At 43.0% G+C, this 25,174-nt stretch overlaps 1 protein-coding gene across 1 annotated transcript in view; it reads right to left on the reverse strand.

Moving 5' to 3' along the window:
• Positions 1 to 748: 748 nt before the first annotated feature.
• LOC139469895 (ADAMTS-like protein 5) overlaps positions 749 to 25,174 on the reverse strand; it is a 47,008-nt gene continuing 22,582 nt past the window's right edge. The window contains exons 2-10 of the mRNA XM_071252226.1: positions 23,915 to 24,154; positions 23,291 to 23,393; positions 21,502 to 21,626; positions 19,492 to 19,621; positions 11,681 to 11,764; positions 8,272 to 8,435; positions 6,073 to 6,511; positions 5,528 to 5,590; positions 749 to 2,383 (exon numbers count right to left, since the gene is read on the reverse strand). Of these exons, the coding sequence (XP_071108327.1) occupies positions 2,061 to 2,383; positions 5,528 to 5,590; positions 6,073 to 6,511; positions 8,272 to 8,435; positions 11,681 to 11,764; positions 19,492 to 19,621; positions 21,502 to 21,626; positions 23,291 to 23,393; positions 23,915 to 24,154 (1,671 nt within the window). The 3' untranslated portion in view covers positions 749 to 2,060. The remainder of the gene's footprint in view (positions 2,384 to 5,527; positions 5,591 to 6,072; positions 6,512 to 8,271; positions 8,436 to 11,680; positions 11,765 to 19,491; positions 19,622 to 21,501; positions 21,627 to 23,290; positions 23,394 to 23,914; positions 24,155 to 25,174) is intronic.

The raw sequence follows: 25,174 nt of genomic DNA on the forward strand, positions 1-25,174 counted from the left end.
ATTTCGTGGTCATTTTTCATATACTAAGAGAAGCAATGTAGATCATATGTCATAGCGTTAATGAAATAATCTACATAACACAATGACAGGCATTGGATTACAACCATTAGATTAGTACTAATTTCCTCATCGCACTGACCTGAGCGTTTGTCGTTTGACACCACTGACAGTAGCACAGTATGGTGCGACATACTATATAGCGTGTACTTATATTAGCGGACAATGTCACAGTAAGGTGCTACATCCTTTATAGCGTGTACTGTTATGAACAGACAATGTCACAGTATGGTCTACATCCTTTATAGGGAGTACTGTTATGAGCAGACATTGTCACAGTATGGTGCTTCATCCTATATAGCGAGTACTGTTATGAGCAGACAATGTCACAGTATTGTGCTTCATCCTTTATAGCGAGTACTGTTATGAACAGACAATGTCACAGTATTGTGCTTCATCATTTATAGCGTGTACTGTTATGAACAGACAATGTCACAGTTTTGTGCTTCATCCTTTATAGCGTGTACTGTTATGAACAGACAATGTCACAGTATGGTGCTACATCCTTTATAGCGTGTACTGTTATGAACAGACAATGTCACAGTTGGTGCTTCATCCTTTATAGCGTGCCCTGCATTAATAACAGACAATGATGCTAATGTTGATTTAGAACAGATAACCAAAAAATGACATAAAATAGTTATAATAAATTCATTTAATAATCATAAATGAAACACAATTCTATAAAACACAAATCAGTACACAAAATGTATAACAATAAATAATGATGGATACTCGGCGAGCTGATTATCTGTTACCTGGGTTGTTTGAGAGCATATCGACATAAACGGTGTAATATCATTATCAGTATAAACCTTATTAACACGGAACACCTGGGAACCACCACCTATCCCTTCATCTGAAGTGCAAGGTAAGCGGAGCGTTGATATAAAACCATGGAGTTGATATTGATGAACCATGAAGATTCATTGAGCTAAAAGAGATCGTGTTAACGAGATGCAACTAGTTATGCTCATATCATACGTAACATGGGGGGTTGTGTCCAAACTGTCACCAAACATCGGGGACACAGTTATAGCATTGAAGATTTGGATGCTAGTGATTATAGTTTCTCTTGAACGAGTTAACGCCGCTTTGAACGGTATTTCGGGTATCAGCGTGTCAGCTTAATCTAATGGCGATGGCTGTAACGAAACCCGTTGTGTGGCACCTCAATCGGTCGCGATGCGATACCAGTTGAAACTTGTCTCATACCGCGTTTCCCCATCTCATTGTCAAGGGAATGTCAAGGGAAGGCGCAACCAAAGCAGGTACAATATCTTTTGTAAAACAATTACCTCTGATTGCGGGCACCTGTATAAACAGCCAGAGTGTAGCATTTTACAATGACTGTACACACAGTAATACATGTCCAGATATACTACTCAAAAGAAGTTAAAGAACACCCGATTGTTTCATATGACCATAGTTAATCTGTCATAGCTGATCGGTATTGCAGCCTTCCAATTGTGGGTGTTCCTTACTTGTCGTATTGTATCGAGGTTTAACCTCCTAGTCGTGCCTTAAGGCATTACAATACTGATGGTGAATCGTTACAGCCTGAATGAGTATACCAGTTATATTACGGTTTGATGTGGGAGGAAAGCCCGAAGTGATGCAGATCTTAGACGTGTACCACTTTGATGAAACCCACGAGCAGGGGTATGGTGCTGACAAACCTAGAAACATAATCAGAACGAACCCCGGTCATAATTTTCAGGTATGTCCAGGGGAACGCAACTCTGCACAGCGAAGTGCGGCGCCTCAGACGACTGGGCCACCCTGAACGACCAGCCTATTGAAGCAACTAAGGGGCGTAACTCTTCAAATCGAGTTGCGTTGCCTAAGGCAACTGGCTCCGGTGACTCCATTGGTTGTCGGTAACGGAAATAGTCATCAGGTCGCATGATATGTCAGAACTGCCATTTAATGGTCAATGTATCAATAAATGTTTAACTGTCGCCAACATAATGTATTCATTTATTTAAAACCATAACAACTCTCTAAAATGCCCTTTTCTTCTTTTTACATTTTGATCTTTTCCGTTTTAATTTCTGCATTCTGATGTCTTGTTTAAATGAAAACTTCCTGACGTAGCTGTTGGGGGAGACAGACAAGCGGATCTCCCTCTGACCATGATGCTCCATCATCCCCATCAGGATGTACTCTCTCCCAGTACGCAGGCGCGGACACTTGCAGATGTTGTACACCCAGATGTACTCCCTGTGGAGGAGGGGGACGATGTTCCTGTAGGTGTACATGATGCTGATGTCGTAACGGGTAGCGTTCCCAAACACTTCAAATCCGTTCACTCGCACTTTGGACACTGAAACCAGAATCAAGGACTCGTCATATTTAAGGGACTGAACGGGGATGGTTGGGTGGGATGGGACAGGGGTGGGACGGGGATGGTTGGGTCCGATGGGGCAGGGGTGGGACGGGGTGAGGTGGGTGGGATGGGGCAAATGGTGGGACGGGGTTAGGTGGGTGGGATGAGGCAGGGGTGGGACGGGGTGAGGTGGGATGGGATGGGGCAAATGGTGGGACGGGGTTAGGTGGGTGGGATGGGGCAGGGGTGGTACGGGGTGAGGTGGGATGGGATGGGGCAGGGGTTGGACGGGGTGGGGTGGGATGGGGCAGGGGTGGGACGGGGTGAGGTGGGTGGGATGGGGCAAATGGTGGGACGGGGTTAGGTGGGATGGGATGGGGCAGGGGTTGGACGGGGTGGGGTGGGATGGGGCAGGGGTGGGACGGGGTGAGGTGGGTGGGATGGGGCAAATGGTGGGACGGGGTTAGGTGGGATGGGATGGGGCAGGGGTTGGACGGGGTGGGGTGGGATGGGGCAGGGGTGGGACGGGGTGAGGTGGGTGGGATGGGGCAAATGGTGGGACGGGGTTAGGTGGGATGGGATGGGGCAGGGGTTGGACGGGGTGGGGTGGGATGGGGCAGGGGTTGGACGGGGTGGGGTGGGATGGGGCAGGGGTGCGACGGGGTGAGGTTGGTGGGGTGGGGCAGGGGTGGGACGAGGCGGGGTGGGGTGTGATAGGGCAGGGGTGGGACGGGGTGAGGTGAGTCGGGATGGGGCAGGGTGGGGTGGGGTGTGATGGGGCTGGGGACGGACGGGGCGGGGTGGGGTCTGGCATTTGTTCTGGGAATAAGAATAGTTTTCAGTCAGAGCTGCAAAACCAGATATTATTTAAATTTAAATTATGAGCCAAAATATTCTTTTAAGAAAAACAAATTGCAACAATGTAATTGTTGTGGCAGGCAAGTTCTTTTTCCAACAGTCTGAAGTATAATTATCTTATGAATTTTGGGGGACAAGTATTCTTTTCCCAATAAAATCCCAGGACAACGACACAATAAGGAAACTCCGTATGGACAGATGGTATTCGTCGTTTACAAAGACAGATTTTCATCCAATTTCATATGAATAATATTTTCTGACTTTTTTCTTTGAGATAAATAAATATCGTATATGAACACTAACGTGAGTATTAATATCAATGTGAAATAACCAGAATTACTGGTTACACTATCAGACATTTGCCTCTGGTGCCTTCACACAGAATGACTGGTTACACTATCAGACATTTGCCTCTGGTGCCTTCATACAAAATGATTTTGCCCCGGTCACAATGACTTCAATCATTTAATAACTGTGTTGTAAACAAACACCTGATTGACAATGTCATACCAATCTATATTCGTCCACGTGATAGTTCGATCGGGAACAAAGCATACACATGTGACGAATGCATACGCTAAATGTTGTTCAAATTAGTCACCAGTGTGTTTACTGAAACGAACAATAGTTCTTATTGTCGAAGTGCTACTTTGTTTAATCAATGTGCTGGTCGACGTTTTAAGCTCGCGAAAATGATACGTTTCTACATTAACTGGAAACGGGTAACAGGGAGACAGTAACGATCCTGGTTAATTAATATATTGTAGTGAAGCAGTGTCACGTTTGTGTCCACAAACACGTTTCATCTAGCGATGACCTTATGAGAAATAGAGAATCTCACCCGAATGTCTTTTGATATCAAATATATCAACACGAGTTGATAAAAGTGGAAAAGTTCCGAGGCTTGCCGAAGATTTTTGCCACTTTTATCAACGAGTGTTGATATATTTGATATCAAAAGACATTCGGGTGAGATTTTATTTATCATCCAACATCATTCTTTCAACTTTTTCAATTTGTAGACAGTAATTAGCATTGTCTTCAGTGTAAAAAGTACTGCAAACAGCTTCAGTAGCAGAGCCATTAGTGATGTAATTTGATTGAGATGTCATGGTAACCAGTGACATCACAATGGTCTGCAAAGCATTGTGATTTAATTTCAATGCAGCGATATCTACAGTATAGATATCGCTTGATCTCATCCAAGCGATATCTCCTGTGGGAGCCAGTTTGGGATGATAAAGAGATGTTCTCAAATCGTTGTCTGACTACGGCGTCTGACGTCATTCATTACAGAAAATCAAGCGTGTAAGTTATCTATCTGGTGCTAAAATTGAGCTGCTTTCATTATTTTACACGAGAGGGCGTTGTAAACGAAGCACTTGTGTAAATTCAGTTGTTCTAATATCTTACAAAATTTAAATCTCACTTAAAAATATGCATAATTTTACTTCTCAGACAGCATGGGAATATACATATTGAACATACATTAAATCTGTTCCTGTTAAACACTGGTGCATAAGATATAATGTCTGAAGTTTATAATCAGAATATGCATTATCTGCGTTCAATGTATTCACTTACTGACAGACCACGCAGTGTGCCGACTCTCGTTTAGGAGTAATTAGTCATTATTTTCTGCCAAACAAGATGCTTTAAAACCATATTTAATAAATAAACAACTCTCATAAAAGAAATAAACGACTCGTGCTCGTTGTTTCATTGTAAAATGAAACACTGCAGAGAGAATAACACCTGCAGTATTTTATTGTACGATAAACAACCAGCACGAGTCGTTTATTTCTTTTATGAGATATTAACATCATTTAAGTCTCTTTGAGGATGTTGATGAAATCTACAAGCTTTGAACATATTTACCCAAATTTTAATAATGATGACTCCATGAATAGAAATCGATTTTTCAGAAATGATACGACATGATACGTAGATCGTAGAACAATGTTTATCGTGAAATAAACCACGCTTCCCTCTGTATTGTTCTTTGCGATTTATCATAATGTCATAACACCAGACTTTGCAGCAGTATATTTTACGAGTGCTTCAGTTGATATCACAATAGCATGGAGGCATTGCATGAAGTTTCAGCCTGAATTCAATCAAAGAGGCAGCGCCGAATCAGGGCTTTCCCAAGGGACATCGGAGACCCACTACTAACGAACAATATGGAAATCTGGAAATCCTTTATCACAGATCTTGAGTAATTCGCTCTACAATCGTTCATGTTTGCCACTATTTGAGCTTTAAGGCCTATATCGCACTTACCAAAATCACTTGCACAGAACTGTTTTTTTCGATTCTGGATTTTCTTGCACGTTGGGCACTGGCCTGTGTTGTGGAAAGAGGAAATTACAACTTTACAAAGGACAAACAACACTGCCATGGACCATGGAACCCAAGCGCTCGGCGAACGTCTAACGTCTACGTCTATCACCTGGCTGATAAACACGCAATACTGCTTGCTTTCCTGCTTTACATACACATATAGTTTATAATTATGCAACTGCTTTCTTCTTATAGCATATGACATAGCACAGTGATCTATACATAACAAGAAGAATATTGCTCTAAAAAACAAGGAGTGGTCAGTATACTGTGTCGGAGTGGGGTATCAATGTTAAACTGCAGCAATTTATCACAGTGAGCTAGCACTATAAAACCGACAACAGTCCGGACTAGTACGATCACACACTCTCATATACAGATACACACGCACGCACGCGAGCGCGTCACTATATAATATTGAACGCGACCATTAACCCCACTTCACCTACACTCCACCTCAGAGATTATAACCCGACAACACTCACTTTTGCTCAGAAACTTCCTCTTCTTCTTCTTACTCTTCTTCTTCAACTTCTTCCTCGCCAGTCGATCCTGCCTCACTTTTTCTTTTGTAGCATTCTTCCGTTTATCCAAAGTTTTACCATGTGTTCTCTGAATCCTGTCGCCGTGGTATTGTTTCGTCACTCTTCCCCCGTTGCCGAGGTCGTACTGCTTCGTCACCTTCACCCCGTTGTCCATCTCCGACATGACGATGTCCCAGATCTGGTTGTCCGACAACGTTGTCTTCCTGGAGGGACTTGGTGGGACTGTGTAGCGCGTCGTCGTCGTCTCCACGTCAGTCACTGCGTCCACAGGGATGGCGTTGTCGAATCTCAAGAACGTCATGTTAAGGAGTTCTAGAGACGGTATTCCAGGAACCCAGAACTCGTAGTTAACCCCTCGGTTCTGTTCTCTGTACATCAACTGGGAGATGAAAGATACACGGGTGGTGAATCTGGGCACCGCGGATGTTAACACCTGGATATATCTGAACACAATGCCACTTAGAAAGTAGTCAAATATAACAAATGTTATACTTTGGATAACGCTTTCTTAGTAAAGTCCAGATTATAGTACCTTTTTGGGTTGAATCCCATCCAGGATTCGAACCCACACTGTCAGAATGAGGCAACAAAGTCAGCGATCTAACCCACTCAGCCACCCAGGCTTCCACACAATGAAAATATGATAACTGGTTGTCTAGATCACGTACTTTGTGTACCCCTCTGACAAGTGTAAATTGTGAACACACATAGCTGGGACCCAACCCCAAAAGGTACTAGAATCTCTACTTTACTAAGAAAGTGTTATCGCAAATTTTAACATTTGTTGCATGGATGGCTCGTTCCTAAAAGAGGTGGTAGTGCTGAGTTGCGCCCCTTAGGCGTTTTAGGAACCTATTATCATGGTTCGAATCCAATACCACCCTGACTACGTTTCTAGATTGTTAGCACCATACCCGTGATCGTGGGTTACACCAAAGTGGAAAACGTCTGAGACTCATCGTCGAAATACTGATCTGCTTGACGTTACTAAAGTCACTCACTATTCTGAAAATATAATGCTATTGACGCTCGTTTTCGAGCAAGTCAGGAAATTGTAACTATTGAAAAGAGATTTAATACAGGTCAAGACATATAAAGACAAACTATCAAAGTTTATTCTCAAACGCTCTAAAAATATAAACACTACAATACAAACTAATCTAATCGATGTCATTACTTGTACAGAGTTTGTCGACATTACACGGGTAACCGGGCGTCTCGTGCTCTGAAGCGGCGTTCAACTTGCTATGCAGAGTTGCGTCCCTTATCACTTGCCTGATATCCCAGATTTCGCATGGTCTTACCGTGCTCACTGGTCTCACCAAAGTGCACGTGTCTAATGGCGAAACCCCATTGTGTCAGCCTGTTCACATACCCCTAAGACAGGGCGTTAGCGTGATCATATCCCCATAAGACAGACAGTGCGTTAGCCTGTTCATATTCCGTCAGACAGTGCGTTAGCCTGTTCATATCCCGCCAGACAGTGCGTTAGCCTGTTCATAGCATGTCAGACAGTGCGTCAGCCTGTTTATAACCCGTCAGACAGTGCTTTAGCCTCTTCATATTCCGTCAGACAGTGCTTTAGCCTCTTCATATTCCGTCAGACAGTGCTTTAGCCTGTTCATAGCCCGTCAGACAGTACGTCAGCCTGTTCATAAGCCGTCAGACAGTGCGTTAGCCTGTTCATAGCACGTCAGACAGTGCGTCAGCCTGTTCATAACCCGTCAGACAGTGTGTTAGCCTGCTCATAACCCGTCAGACAGTGCTTTAGCCCGTTAATATTCCGCCAGACAGTGCGTTTTCCTGTTCATAACCCGTTAGACAGTGCGTTCGCCTGTTTAAATCCCGTCAGACAGTGCGTTTGCCCGTTCATAGTCCGTCAGACAGTGCGTTAGCGGGTTCATATTCCGTCAGACAGTGCGTTTCATGTTCATAACCCGTCAGACAGTGCGTTAGCATGTTCATATGCCGTCAGACAGTGCTTCAGCCTGTTCATATTCCGTCAGACAGTGTGTTACCCCTTACCTTCGTCATGTTGAGCTTTCTGACACAAAGCTGACACATCGTGATTGTTACAATAATTCTGACAGTGTTAAACCGGACGCACCTACTCACAAACTGGACATCACAAATATTCACCATAACGTGTAAGTCCTCTGATGTGGGCCCGTCTCCCTGTAGAGCCTCGTACCCAGTGTTGACTCGGTCGTAGGTCACCACTGTGCCGCCAATGGAGTAGATGCCTGGGCTGGCGATGGTGTAGTGGCCGTTCAGTACGAAGTTGTTCTTTGAATTCATAAGCGCTGCAATATATAAAAACAATGATAGTGACCTTAGCACAGCTATAGGCACGTCGACGATCGGTTGAGTCATGTTGACTTTAAAGTGTGTTCACATTTAACGATGTTTCTAAATCGAAACATCCCTATGGTATAGTGTCTGTGTACCCTTTCAAAGACGATGGAGGGTGCTTTAGGGGTGTTCACGTGTCTGTCACAAAGACAAAGAAGGAGTCACAGTAAGCAAAAATTCAAGAACCTACATCCACGTATCACTGTAAACTTAATGGCCCACTCGCCTACGGCGCCGCAATTTACTGTGCAGAGTTGCGCTCCTTAGGTGTGTCAGAAACCTATGATCCCGGCTTCGATTACTTTTCTATGTCTGTTAGAACCATAACAAAACAAACCTAGCTCACTCACTGTAAAATTTCGGGGTTCGTTATAAGCTTGTCCTGCCCTAGGGATAGCATTAAAGAATACAAATGAGTTGGCCTTGGAAAGAAATACGGCCAACGTCAAGTCAAGAAAATGGGCAGATGACGACATTTTCTACATCACACCAGATATAGCAAGGCAGGTTGAAATGACATGAGTTGTCCACTCGTTCTAAAGCGCCCCAGGATCCGGTGATCGTGAGTTGGCGTGGAGAACTAACTGAAAGCGGCACGCCGGGCTTTCCATCCATGTCAAGCAGACACGCTGCGATAACTGAAATACTGTTCACGCCGGGCTTTCCACCCATGCCAAGCAGACACGCCGCGATAACTGAAATACTGTTCAAAGCGGCACGCCGAGCTTTCCACCCATGTCAAGCAGACACGCCGTGATAACTGAAATACTGTTCACGCCGGGCTTTCCACCCGTTCCAAGCAGACACGCCGTGATAACTGAAATACTGTTCAAAGCGGCGACAAACCCAAATACGTCTTTACAAGGTTAATTTGGATGGGGTCCTGAAACCAGGAAGTTGTCGGAAGTACATGCTATAGGTACACAACGAAGGCATCTCTGAAGTTGTGTCACAGAATACATTGTAGGGCATTGGGCTACTCTAGACGGTAGCTGTGTCACCATATACAAGCTGTAGGACATTGGGCTACTCCAGATGGTAGCCGTGTCACCATATACAGGCTGTAGGACATTGGGCTACTCCAGATGGTAGCTGTGTCACCATATACAGGCTGTAGGACATTGGGCTTCTCTAGATGGTAGCTGTCACCATATACAGGCTGTAGGACATTGGGCTTCACTAGATGGTAGCTGTCACCATATACAAGCTGTAGGACATTGGGCTACTCCAGATGGTAGCTGTGTCACCATATACAAGCTGTAGGACATTGGTCTTCTCTAGATGGTAGCTGTCACCATATACAGGCTGTAGGACATTGGGCTTCACTAGATGGTAGCTGTGTCACCATATACAAGCTGTAGGACATTGGGCTACTCCAGATGGTAGCTGTGTCACCATATACAGGCTGTAGGACATTGGGCTTCTCTAGATGGTAGCTGTCACCATATACAAGCTGTAGGACATTGGGCTACTCCAGATGGTAGCTGTCACCATATACAAGCTGTAGGACATTGGGCTTCACTAGATGGTAGCTGTCACCATATACAAACTGTAGGACATTGGGCTACTCCCGATGGTAGCTGTGTCACCATATACAGGCTGTAGGACATTGGGCTTCACTAGATGGTAGCTGTCACCATATACAAGCTGTAGGACATTGGGCTACTCACTCCAGATGGTAGCTGTCACCATATACAAGCTGTAGGACATTGGGCTTCTCTAGATGGTAGCTGTCACCATATACAAGCTGTAGGACATTGTGTTACTCCAGATGGTAGCTGTCACCATATACAGGCTGTAGGACATTGGGCTTCTCTAGATGGTAGCTGTCACCATATACAAACTGTAGGACATTGGGCTACTCCAGATGGTAGCTGTGTCACCATATACAGGCTGTAGGACATTGGGCTACTCCAGATGGTAGCCGTGTCACCATATACAGGCTGTAGGACATTGGGCTACTCCAGATGGTAGCTGTGTCACCATATACAGGCTGTAGGACATTGGGCTTCTCTAGATGGTAGCTGTCACCATATACAGGCTGTAGGACATTGGGCTTCACTAGATGGTAGCTGTCACCATATACAAGCTGTAGGACATTGGGCTACTCCAGATGGTAGCTGTGTCACCATATACAAGCTGTAGGACATTGGGCTTCTCTAGATGGTAGCTGTCACCATATACAGGCTGTAGGACATTGGGCTTCACTAGATGGTAGCTGTCACCATATACAAGCTGTAGGACATTGGGCTACTCCAGATGGTAGCTGTGTCACCATATACAAGCTGTAGGACATTGGGCTACTCCAGATGGTAGCCGTGTCACCATATACAGGCTGTAGGACATTGGGCTACTCCAGATGGTAGCTGTGTCACCGTATACAGGCTGTAGGACATTGGGCTTCTCTAGATGGTAGCTGTCACCATATACAGGCTGTAGGACATTGGGCTTCTCTAGATGGTAGCTGTCACCATATACAAGCTGTAGGACATTGGGCTACTCCAGATGGTAGCTGTGTCACCATATACAGGCTGTAGGACATTGGGCTTCACTAGATGGTAGCTGTCACCATATACAAACTGTAGGACATTGGGCTACTCCCGATGGTAGCTGTGTCACCATATACAGGCTGTAGGACATTGGGCTTCACTAGATGGTAGCTGTCACCATATACAAGCTGTAGGACATTGGGCTACTCACTCCAGATGGTAGCTGTCACCATATACAAGCTGTAGGACATTGGGTTACTCCAGATGGTAGCTGTCACCATATACAGGCTGTAGGACATTGGGCTTCACTAGATGGTAGCTGTCACCATATACAAACTGTAGGACATTGGGCTACTCCAGATGGTAGCTGTGTCACCATATACAGGCTGTAGGACATTGGGCTTCACTAGATGGTAGCTGTCACCATATACAGGCTGTAGGACATTGGGCTACTCACTCCAGGAGGTAGCTGTCACCATATACAAGCTGTAGGACATTGGGCTTCTCTAGATGGTAGCTGTCACCATATACAAGCTGTAGGACATTGGGCTACTATAGATGGTAGCTGTGTCACCGTATCCAAGGTGTAGGACATTGGGCTACTCTAGATGGTAGCTGTCACCATATACAAGCTGTAGGACATTGAGCTACTCCAGATGGTAGCTGTGTCACCGTATCCATGCTGTAGGACATAAGGGCTACTCTACCTAGGTGGTTGCGACTGGACTCCTTCACGCTGAAGTGAGTTGATCCCCGTGGGATGGTTACTACCTCGTTGTAACCCCGGTGCTCTGCAACAAGGAAATCATATACAGTGGGTGGTCTTTATAAACGGGGGGTGACCTATGGTGTCATGTTTCTCGCGAGCCTGCCCCTAGGGTGTCATGTATCTAGCGAGTCTGTCCCTAGTGTGTCATATTTCTCGCGACTATGCCCCTACGGTGTCATGTTTCTCGCGAGTCAGCCCCTAGGGTTCACGTTTCTCGCGAGTCAGCTCCTAGGGTGTCATGTTTCTTGCGAGTCAGCCCCTAGGGTATCATGTTTCTCGCGAGTCTGCCCCTAGGGTATCATGTTTCTCGCGAGTCAGCCCCTAGGGTGTCATGTTTCTCGCGAGTCAGCCCCTAGGGTGTCTTGTCTCTCGCGAGAGCCTCTTTGGTGTCATATTTCTCGCGACTATGCCCCTACGGTGTCATGTTTCTCGCGAGTCAGCCCCTAGGGTGTCACGTTTCTCGCGAGTCTGCCCGAAAGGTGTCATGTTTCACGCGAGTCTGCCCGAAAGGTGTCATGTTTCTCGGGGGTTAGCCCCAAGGGTGTCATGTTTCTCACGAGTCTGCCCGAAAGGGTGTCACGTTTCTCGCGATTCTGCCCCTAGGGTGTCATGTTTCTCGCGAGTCAGCCCCTAGGGTGTCATGTGTCTCGCGAGTCTGCCCCTAGGATGTCATGTTTCTAACGAGTCTGCCAGCAAGGGTGTCATGTTTCTTGCGATTCTGCCCCTAGGGTGTCATGTTTCTCGCGAGTCTGCCGAAAGGGTGTCATGTTTCTCGCGATTCTGCCCCTAGGGTGTCATGTTTCTCGCAAGTCAGCCCCTAGGGTGTCATGTTTCTCGCGAGTCTGCCCGAAAGGTGTCATGTTTTTTGCGATTCTGCCCCAAGGGTGTCATGTTTCACGCGAGTCTGCCTGAAAGGTGTCATGTTTCTCGGGAGTCTGCCCCTAGGGTGTCATGTTTCTCACGAGTCTGCCCGAAAGGGTGTCATGTTTCTCGCGATTCTGCCCCTAGGGTGTCATGTTTCTCGCGAGTCAGCCCCTAGGGTGTCATGTTTCTCGCGAGTCTGCCCGAAAGGTGTCATGTTTCTCGCGATTCTGCCCCTAGGGTGTCATGTTTCTCGCGAGTCTGCCGCCAGGGTGTCATGTTTCTCGCGAGTCTGCCCCTAGGGTGTCATGTTTCTCGCGATTCTGCCCGAAAGGGTGTCATGTTTCTCGCGAGTCTGCCCGAAAGGGTGTCATGTTTCTCGCGATTCTGCCCAAAGGGTGTCACGTTTCTCGCGAGTCAGCCCCTACGGTGTCATGTTTCTCGCGAGTCTGTCGAAAGGGTGTCATGTTTCTCGCGATTCTGCCCCGAGGGTGTCATGTTTCTCGCGAGTCTGCCCGAAAGGTGTCATGTTTCTCGCGAGTCAGCCGAAAGGGTGTCATGTTTCTCGCGAGTCAGCCGAAAGGGTGTCATGTTTCTCGCGATTCTGCCCGAAAGGGTGTCATGTTTCTCGCGATTCTGCCCGAAAGGTGTCATGTTTCTCGCGAGTCTGTCGAAAGGGTGTCATGTTTCTCGCGATTCTGCCCCTAGGGTGTCATGTTTCTCGCGAGTCAGCCCCTAGGGTGTCATGTTTCTCGCGAGTTTGCCTGAAAGGTGTCATGTTTCTTGCGATTCTGCCCGAAAGGTGTCATGTTTCTCGCGAGTCTGCCAGAAAGGTGTCATGTTTCTCGCGAGTTTGCCCCAAGGGTGTCATGTTTCTCGCGAGTCAGCCCCTAGGGTGTCATGTTTCTTGGGATTCTGCCCCTAGGGTGTCATGTTTCTCGCGAGTCTGCCACTGTGGTGTCAAGTCACATGATAATCTCTCCATGTGATGCTAAACGAATAAGTCCGACCTCAAACTAGGTGCAACTAGGGCGACTATGGATCGAAAGTTAGGAGGAGGTATAAACCTAGTATTCCTCTGTTATGGATATCTGTTTTTCATTGTTCTCTTTATACTGAAAAAAAAGTTTTGAAATTATTTTTTATTACACTTTGTCCAAGTGATTTCCTATTCAAGTCTTGTTGTTGAACAAGTCGCACATAAACTGTCTGACATACAACTGACAACTGATTAAAGTGTGAAATATTTGTATCAATTTACGTAAGTGTGAGTAACAATTTAATCCATTACTTGCACACTGAGTGTGTACTATCGGTATAGGTATCTGTGTCTTCAAGTGTATGTTATGGCCATAACCCTAACTATCTATGATACGTCATCCATCGTTGCGCCACTATCTATTGAACCTTTTTATTCAAAGTCAGTGATAGAAATACGAAAGAAAATAGTAAGATAGGACAGGAACAAAATGATATGAAATTATCACATGTTTAAATGGCATCTTGAAAGATTCAGTATCTACAAAGATAGAGTTGACATGGATTTAAACATTTTTATTGAATCTCTTTCAATACGATGTTTCGGTGAAGGTACGACTATGGAGCAAGTCATGTTCCATCAGTCAAGTCCATCTTCATTAAATTATGGTTGATGGGGAAATGAAAATAAGTGTCAAACATAACAGACATTTAGCTGACGAAAACAGATTTACTCGTTTGTCAGGCTGCACTTAAACCGCCACTTTTTCCTCCAGGAGGGAACGGAAGGCCTGTCATCTTTGAGACACAGCACAAGTCACACATTTGACCTCGTAGGGGCAATTACACTCTTTATGTAAACAAAACACAATCACTTGTCTGATAAGGATACTGTATTGCCATAGTTAGCTACATGATGCCAAGAGTTTCTTTACTGTTTTATACTTTACAGAATTTTAATTTTCCCTAAAGAAATTAATTGCAGTTTTAGAAAGAATATAAATGTTCATATATATATATATATATATATATATATATATATATATATATATATATATATATATATATATATATATAGATATATATATATATATATATATATATATATATATATATACAAAGAGAAAAATAACAAAGTCAGTTCACCACCACTTGTGTCCCATATATGGCTCATTTATCCTATTTGGATATTTTGTTCGCACAAGTGTCAACACACATTCCGGCATTATTTGTCTGTGATGGAAGACAACATGCTCCCCATCACCCAGTCTCATCTTCTTTTGAACATATGCTGGTATTCTCCACCCGTTACAGTTGTCAATTATTTTCCAGAATTTATAGTAGAGAGCCTTTCTGATGGTGCAGTTATTAGGGCTTGGAGGGCGCCCTTGTCCCATCCATCTGGCTGTTCCGTTGTGGGTGGCTACACAGGGTTTAATAAAACAGTAGGGGCATGTGTCCTCCTCCATTCGATTGTCACCCTCGGGATCTGGCTGATTTGCAATGTACTGTCCCTCGGGAATAGGGGAGTCCACTTGAATTTGGTTAGAACTTTCTTGCACCTCCTCACATTCTATAATCAATAAAACATGCCTGACTAACAAGTGCTTATAATGGATTAGGTATAGATTAAGTATGAATAATTATGTGAATTATACTCTTCCAGACATTTGGTCATGAATTTAAAACCATTTAAGGTATATGTTTTATGTTACTTGAAACAATAAGGGATGCTACGCTTACCTTGGATACAGATTTCTATATTCATTTGGCGCATGAATTCTTCCATGGCTTCTTTGTCCTCTTCATTGATGATTAGAGATAACTTATATTTTTTTCCACTCATGGTGTCCTGACAGTTGAATATGGTGTTTGTATAACAATTTCGTCAACCAGAGTTTGGCAATATTACCTTCAGCAGTTTTTGGCGGCATAATCTTCAAATTTGTTCTGGGTCAAGCCTCTTACCAGGTTGCTGCTGATTGGTCACATAATGAGTCATAAGTGAATCACTCGCCCGAACCCATCTCTCATTGGTTGTTTCAGTTTATCTGGCAAATTTGAAGTAGATTCCATTCTGAGCACATGTCTTATTTCCATTACATAGTTGTCTGTTAATGAAAGTTCAGCAATCAAATTTATCATGGAAGCGCTGACCGACATCACTAATACTCAGACTGGAAAAAGCAAGAAGAGGCTTAGTGATGGCAGTGTGAAAATATATGAGTACAAGAGAAAGGCAAGGAAGAGCTTTGACGTGGCATTTGACACAGAAGCAGAAAAACTTTCATTTGAGACAAAGTTGCAACAAGTCAAGAAAATATTTCCTGGTAAAGGTATGGCATTTGTGATGAATACTTTGCTTGATAACTATTTGTCACAAGAAACCATGAAGAAACAAGAAAAAGATCATTCAACAGTGGCAGACAAATGTGAAGATAAAGAACTGTTCGTGTGTACCAAAACACAGTTGTTTGAATTAGTTCGTTTATCACAAGTTCATGGACCACTGGAACCAACTGAATTCGAGCGAGTTGGACATACAGGGAGGCTTATTCTTCAACCAGTTTTAAAATCATCACATGCTTTCCTGTTTTGGCATTCTTCACCTACGCTAGCTCATGACTATTGGCTGAACTATCATCTCATCCATGCATATATGTGCAGTGGCATGCTCCCTGTACAATATGAACGGTTCTGCCAATTTGCCAATATCGGATCTCCAGCAAAACGATTAATGGCAAGGAGCGTTCCTGTGTATGAAGAAACTGTTGAACAACTTCGAGATGAAAAGATAAAACAGGCCCTTGATGAAGAAACAGTTATCATTAATGGTGAAAAAAAAGTTGATATAATGACTGATGCACGGCATGGCTGTCGTCGAAACAGCTACCACTGTGACGTGACAGCCATAGGTCCCAAAACACACAAGGTAGTCAGTTACAAACATGTAACTAAAGAGCAGGAAATATGCCCTCAGAAACATGAAGTGTATGGGACCAGGGCAATATATGAAGATCTGGAATCAAAGAATGTGAAAGTTAACATCCATGCCCATGACAGAAATGCATCCGTCAGCAAGTATGTTGCAGATAACCATGCAGGTGTCATAGACTCCTATGATACCTGGCATGCGTCAAAGGAAGTGGGCAGTGCCATGAAGAAAATAACTTCAGGTACCAAGAAAACCCTAGGTCAAAAATGGCACCCCGAGTTATCTGATAAACTTTCGGGTGTAAAAACCTCTGTCTACTGGGGTATGAAAAACTGTGGTGGATCTGCTGCGAAATTAAAAGATCATATGGACAATATTGTCAACCACTATCAAAACCAGCATGATCACTGTGACAGCACATCAAGGTGCAAAACCCAGGTCAACTACATTTCTACGAGGAAAGTTATCAGAGATGACATTGCTCTCAATATTCTAAAGAAAACAATAAAATCCTTCTACATCTACAAACATCCTGAAAAATATATTCACTGTACGGACACTCATTTCGTTGAATGTTTCCACAATACCATCCTGGCATATGTTGATAAACGTGTCCACTTTCGGAACTCAATGTACACAATAAAAACAGGAATCGCTATTTTGGACTGGAACGAGCATGTCAACCGACCCTATTCCTCTATAAAGACAAGAAGATCTACAAAAAATCCCACAAAGGAGTATCAGAGAAAGGTCCTCAAGTGCAAATCATATGACTTTGTGGATGAGTTGTGGAAACGATTCTATCGAAAACTAAAGCGTGGACAATAGTACGGCACCGCAGGATTTTCCATTTATGTGAATTAGACTAAATGCAGTTTCAACAGACGATAGAACAAGTGTATTCCATCGTGGATGTTTGGGATTAACTGAGAAGTATTTCTTGTTTCCTGGAAAACGTTTGAACGTTTGTATTGTGGTAAAAACAAATTCACCCACTGACTTCTGTTCAATGACATGTGAATATGCTTATGTTTTGTAAATACATTTTATTGTTATTGTATATATAATACATATAACTATTCTATAAACTGACATGGTTACAAGGAACATTATTTCGTGATTAAAGTATATAAGTTATTTGATTAGTATATGCAGGTTGACTGAATATAATCGTATTATGCAGTTATGCAGTTTCATTATTATCAAATTTGTAGCCCACAAACCTGTTGTACTTTGATGTTCCGTAGCAACCATATGTACAATATGCAGCAATAACACATATTCACCACTAATTAACTGCAATATGGTATACAAGTAGTTTGTAGTCAGCTTCTAAACATATTTGTTTGATTTTTATTGTGATATTTGGCTGTGAAATCTATCTACCTATCTATCTATCTAACATATTTGTATGATTTTTATTGTGATATTTGGCCCTGATATCTATCTATCTATGTATCTATGTATCTATGTATCTATCTATCTATCTATCTATGTATCTATCTACTGATTTCGTATTGCCTGCTAACACTGACTATTCTGAGCCAGGGCATAATTTCCTTTTGATACACATTTGTTTATGTGCCATTGGTTTTGCTGAAGAAACTGTTTTTATCATTTGTCATCATACACCATAATGTAAATAATACATAGACATAATTTAGAAGTGAGATCTGTTTAGTTATATTTCAATTGTTTCCATACGTACACTTGTTATAGTGATACATTTACTCAAGCCAACAAACAGAAAGAAAGAATTGTGTATTTAGGAGATTTCATTATGTTATGCTATAATGGACCTGAGAATTGTCCGCAGTCCCCAGCTGAGAGGCAGAGGGCCACATGACCCCTTATCCATAATTGTATGTGGCAGAGGAATGTAATGTTTAGAACATAAAGTGTGAAGCCGATTTGGGTGCTGAAAGGCTGTAACTGGCGGTTTAAGGTCCGTCGATTTATCTGAGGGCATAGGAGGTGGCCTGTCCCATACACTTCGAGACCGATTTTACGTTGCAATGAACAACATCCGCCTTATCGCCAAGAACAACGCGTTTCCACCGTTACCACAACGACAACATAACTTTCCCTCGTGATTTAACGGATTTTCACGATTTACAGGGACGCCTGACCTGACCTCTGACCCCGCCGAGTGGAGGTTATCGCGAGAAATACATTAAACCTATGATAACAGTGCAGCTTCCAACACTATTTTATCGGTGGAGTTTCCTCGTCAGATTTCACAAAGCAGGACATTGTTTGTTGAAATAACTAAAATAGAACGATACCATACTACATTAATTTGTATAGGAGACCTGTCTTTGATAAATGTATACAACCGTTTTCTTTTTCTCTTCAGACACAAGTCTTGTGTGAAAAGATTACTCGTGTACTGTTCGAATGATAAACAAAATAATTTCAGAATGTTGAAAACCGGATACGAAGATATAACAAGGATGTCTATATACTATCTTTGTGTAGTCTTCCTGATGTTATGCTCCAAAACATTTTTCAACTTCTTCTGAGAATGATATTGTGAACCCTGAAGATACCACATTTGAGAGTGAGTTAAAATTTAACGTCATATCGGCATCATTTCAGCCATATAACGACCAACATGTGATATGTAATGCGCAGTTATAGCTTTTGAGCATCATGGCTATTACACCGGGCCATCATCTTACACACGTGTAGAATTCGTTAATTCAATTAAAAGCGACGAAACCATTTCCTTCGTCACAAGAAATATCTGCTAAAATTACATTCCACGGTACGATGCCAATCATATCATAATAATGTGTTCAAATAGTAATGGTATCAGGTTTTCGCGTAAAGGTAAGCGGATCCTGTTCCGCAATGGTACCCATCACAAACACATGCAAAGACAAGGTTAAGAAAAGTTAAGAAGTATATTAAGAATATTTTAAGAATCTTTCACAAGTTTGTCAGAGTTGATCAGATCAATCTAAATATCTTACTGCCCCTGCCAGTGGGCAGCTCAGTTCTGTATGTGGACTTGATGAAAGAACAGGTGTCATTCTTTCCGTTGCACACGCCGCACATGTCCATCCGGGTCCCGCCGCCCACGTGATCATCGCAGCCAATCAACTGACATATATAGAAAATGATATAACATCAAAACACAGGGTATCACAGTATCATAGGACAATACTGGTCGTTTACCAAGCATTTCCAATAGAATGCAATTTGATGTCTTATCTGTGTTGTATCGGTTTATTAAAATATCCTGTTTTAATGAAAGTTGGATGAAAATGAAAAAACAAATTGTGTAGATAACGTGTATTATGTTTGTCGACATTTGATCACATAAACACAGCACCCAGGTGCGTGGTATTTCTAAACGACATCTTAAAGCATTGCCTTAAATTGATACTGAAATAAATAAATAAATCGAAATTTTGAGTTCGTTTGATTAAAAATAATGATACCACAGTCACTGTTGGCGTATTACTACATGACTAGTATTGTGAGATGGTTATAGGACATTACACGAGCTTCAGTTTATTATGAATTTTCAATGTGAAGTTTACACAATATACGGCTTTCCCACATCGGTCGGTCGGTCACATGGCGGCGAAACTGACGTTCATAAGTGTATGGACGACACAATGTGACGTTCATATGTATTTCACAACACTGTGATCTTGAAATGACGTAAACACTGATGGACTACTTCAACTACTTCCGCGCAAGCTCCGACCTTCATACAGTTTGGCAATCACTATATGGAGGATCATACTTCAATGAACTCACATAAAGTGAAAAAAAGTCAATTTTTAAATCAAGTGTTTGGCCAGAGTGAAATAATTTTCAGTTTGACTGAAGTTTACCAGGATTTAAAGCGGTTTACCGAGGGCAAACTGAAAATTATTTCACGAGGGTCATTAACCTGATATCAAATTGAACATTTCTCAATATTCCGTTGATTACCACAGATGTAAATAATAAACACCAAAAACAAACAGCTTCAGTACCGTCTATACAGTACCGTCTATACAGTACCGCCTATACAGTAACTGAGAGAAAGGTCAAGGTTACGACGTTTGTTAACTAAACCACAGCGGAAGTCAGTGTTGCCATGGCGCTGGAAACAATAGTTCCCCGTTCATTTATCGATCATCCTAAACCACCATACTTGTAAAAAACACGTTCATTCATCGATCATCCTAAACCACGAGTCTTGTACAAAACACGTTCATTCATCGACCATCCTGAACCACGTGACTTGTAAAAAACACGTCCACTCATCAACCATCCTGGACCATGTGACTTGTAAAAAACACGTCCACTCATCGACCATCCTGAACCACGTGACTTGTAAAAAACACGTCTATTCATCGACCATCCTGAACCACGTGACTTGTAAAAAACACGTCTATTCATCGACCATCCTAAACCATGTGACATGTAAAAAACACGTTCATTCAACGACCATCCTGAACCACGTGACTTGTAAAAAACACGTCTATTCATCGACCATCCTGAACCACGTGACTTGTAAAAAACACGTCTATTCATCGACCATCCTGAACCATGTGACATGTAAAAAACACGTTCATTCAACGACCATCCTGAACCACGTGATTTGTAAAAGACACGTTCATTCAACGACCATCCTGAACCACGTGACCTGTCGAACGTTCATTCAGCGAAATAGATAATCAGCTGAGATATTGATATTGATTTTTTCTGTTGAAGCATTACAGCATTTGATAATACATTACAAATGTGAATTACATCAGCTTGTTTTTCTTTGTTTTCTTGCATTCCCAGGGTAAGTAAACAACGGTGTTCTCGTGAGCGAAATATGAACGAATGTATGTTGCGAAAGTTGTCCCGTAAAGATCAGGGTTCACAATCAGCCAATTGTTTGCCTAGAGTTATTGTAAATTGATATGTGCACACAGCGCAAATATCAGAACTGTGTGAACCGATAAGTTTTACCCCTGGGGAATAAAGTGGAGTACCTTGCATTGGCCATGGACACACACGTGGTTGTTGGTGTTGAGACACAGGGTCCCGTCCTGAACGGTGCCGAAGCTGTAGTAGTATGATCGACCCACGGCTTTACAGTTGAGCTCGCACGGCTTGCCTACAACAGGAACTAAAGTTACATAAACACACGGGATTCATTAACATCCTCCTTCGTTGGCTTGTAGACCCGTGAAGATCCAGGTAGAATAGGTCTTCAGCAGCCCATACTTACCGTAACAAACGACTATGCTTGTCGTAAGAGGCGACTAACAGGATCGGGTGGTCAGGCTCGCTGACTTGGTTCAGGCATGTCATCGTTTCCCAATTGCGTGGATCGATACTCATGATATCAATCACTGGACTGTCTGGTCTAGACACGATTATTTACAGACCGCCGTCATATAGCTGTAATATTGCTGAGTGTGGCGTTAAACAACAACCAAACTATCAGTCCAAAATAACTGATAGGAAGTAAACACATTCATCACCACTGTATTGATTTACACGATAATCACTTTCTCGAGAAGAAACAATGTTTAGTCATGTTTTGGATGATACTGGATTTTGATAAGTCAAACTTAGGTATCAAATCACATTAACACCACCATGGAAGGTCAGGTTAGGTGACTTAGAATATTTCCGAGAGTAGCGTTATACTATAACTCTGAATTACGTCTGATTTACTATGGATTTATCTACACGATGTTGCATGACAAACTAACTAATACTAACTTACATTTCTTGCTTAAAAGTCCCACATTCTTTAACGACAAAATGGCAGACAAGTCTTGAGCAGAATATGATATGATATGGTACAAGACATGTCGAGGTCAAGGTCAAGGCCAAACGAGGTTCTAATTACTCTTAGATAAACGTTGATAATTACTTCCTATAAATATTACACAGAATGTACATATGCCGTAATTGAAATGGCCGATAAGCCAATCTCAGCATGCTTCCGTCGCCGTTGTATGTCAACATTTGTATCCAGCGTGCTGCTCAGACCTACATGAAATCTCGCCAGCATGTGTGCTATGCCTATTGCCTGAAGGTATGTCTCCTTCTACATTCCCCCATACCGACATGGTAATGTAAGGCAGGCACTTTTACGTAACTGGAAGTGAGCGAGTATGGTGTTACGCCGCTTTTAGCAATATTCCAGCAATATCACGGCGGGGGACACCAGAAATGGGCTTCACACATTGTACCCATGTCGGGAATCGAACCCGGGTCTTCGGCGTGATGAGCGAAGGCTTTAACCACTCGGCTACATGACCGCCCTCTAACCGGAAGTAATACATAACCCTACACGCATCATGCAGTGGCGTTTTCTCCGTAATATGTACGAACAAACTACTGCCTGTGTGATTGGTACACATGGCAACGGATCCAAGGTACCCGGGTACATAACTGTGGGGTGATAGAAGGTTGGATTATGCCGCAGCCAGTTATATATCAACAATATTAGCAATAGTCTAACCCAAACATTCAGTGGTCGGTAGCATGAGTATCGGTCCATGACAGTAACCATGACAGGTCACACATTGTAACCACCAGATTCCCATTAGCAGGTTTACGATACGAGTGAGGCACAGTTATTGACAAGATTCAGGAAAAACATGGCAGGTAAGGGAGGAGGTAAGGGCCCTGGGCTGATGATGAGCCTAACCAGCCTGACTGTGCCAGGATCACTCAAACCCTCTGCATTTTTTATTTAAATCTGTATATAATAATAGTGGTCACGATTTTCTCTTTAAGGATGTATAATGTAATGAACGTTACCTCCATCGTAGGGTATCCATTGGTGGATGCGGCCTGCAACATGACGGGTCTTGCTGAGAATACGACACTGGTAGGCTCGGAAGTCTTCATCGTGGCTACACTTCTGTAACACATTGATACACTGGTGTACCTGTATGTATGTCATATGTATGATTGGAAGAATACATTCTCTTCTAAGCTTGTACGTACATCGAAGAAGGTTCACGTCAAACTTTCCTTCAGCTGAAACTTTCAAGTGTTTTCTTTCTCAGAAGAAAGTCCACATATCAGATGTTTGTATTGCAGTTTTGACCATTGCTTTATTGATGATGTATACTTTCTGTGGCTCATGAAAAGAGTATATACAACCTGTGTTACGTAAATGGTACAATGAAGGAAATTCTGTACAAAAATACTTGTCTTTTCATTTGTCAATCAAGTCATTTTGAAGCGGACGTCTCGCGAAGTCTCATGAAATCTCGTGAAGTTTCAATTTCTTAGAGAACTATATCTTCTTAGCAGTTGTTGGAAGATACACAACGGATAAAACATGCACTTACAATACTCACTTGGAGATATATTATCATATATGAATGTTGAGTTAATCTAAGCATTGAATCGTTGAGCAGTATCATCATGATTTACCCCAAGTTCACATAGTCTGTAGTCGATGTTGTTGCCGGCACAAGCGGTGAGGTGGGTCTCCGTGTAGCGTTCACCCGTCCACTGCAGACAGTCGCGTGTCCTCATCTTCACCCCCCGGCCACAAGTCCTGGAGCAGGGGCCGTAATTCGTCCAGTGACCCCAGATGGCCGGGGGCAGGGGTCGACGTTGGACGTTGGGGATAGGGGGCAGGTCACCTCCACTTAACTTCTTGCCTCGTGCCTGTAGTAAATGAGTTAGAAAACTGTCAAAAAAACAACACCCGTGTCCAGTCACATTGGAGTGAGTGAGTTGGGTTTAACGCCGCTTTTTCAGTATTTGAGTAATATTAAGGTGCGTCAGCTTCACAATGTGGGTGATTGATGTTTACCACGCTGCTGAAACCAACAAGCAACGTGCTCATCGGCCAAGTAGCATACTCAGAGTATCGCCAGTAGTCTAGCCAATGACCAGTGGATCCTCGAAAGGCTAAGGAGCACAACTCAGAACAGCGAGCAGAGTTGCGTCCCATGTATGCCAGGGTCCACTGGTGGGATTCGAACCCAGAATCGTCTTTATTATGACCCTTTGCTAGTGGCTTTAGCATAGGGAATATATTTAATAATGCAACCACGGTTGGTGGACTCACCCACCTCTGGCTCGCTGTAAACAATGTTGAAAGCAGCGTTACGCCCTTGTACACAACGTTTCTAAGCATACTATTAATTACACCGCCACCTGGTGGCAAAAGTATCTCATCACCTGTGTTGTGTGAATACTATCACAATATGAAGGAGTAGGTAAAACAACATTAAACAACTAGTATATATAACACTTATATGTACACAAGCTACAACTCAGTGTGTTACCTTACCTGTGTTATCAGCCAGAGCAGACATACGTCAAACATGCCTCGCCATGTCACGACAACCGTCTTGTATTGTAACATTATTTAGGGAACACGTATGTTTCTATGGAATCCTGGGTATTTACATGTATAACAACTCCGACATAATCTGCACCATCAGCCAAAGCATTCTCTAATCAATAAGACGGGTTGTTATTCATCAACGAAGAAATGTCTCTACTTTTTCTGTACTGTAAACATATATTTGCAAATGCAGTTTGTCTGCAAACCTTCAAGTCTTTACTAGCATGGATGTGAAAAGCATCATTTTGTGAAGCAAATAACGTATTTGACGAGACTATTTATTGACAGATAACTACAACGCACTATTTACTGGGGTCATAGGTGATCCAGCC

This window comes from Haliotis cracherodii, unplaced genomic scaffold, assembly GCF_022045235.1.
Source record: "Haliotis cracherodii isolate W230 unplaced genomic scaffold, xgHalCrac1.p SCAF_1, whole genome shotgun sequence".
Taxonomy (NCBI): Eukaryota; Metazoa; Mollusca; class Gastropoda; order Lepetellida; family Haliotidae; genus Haliotis; species Haliotis cracherodii.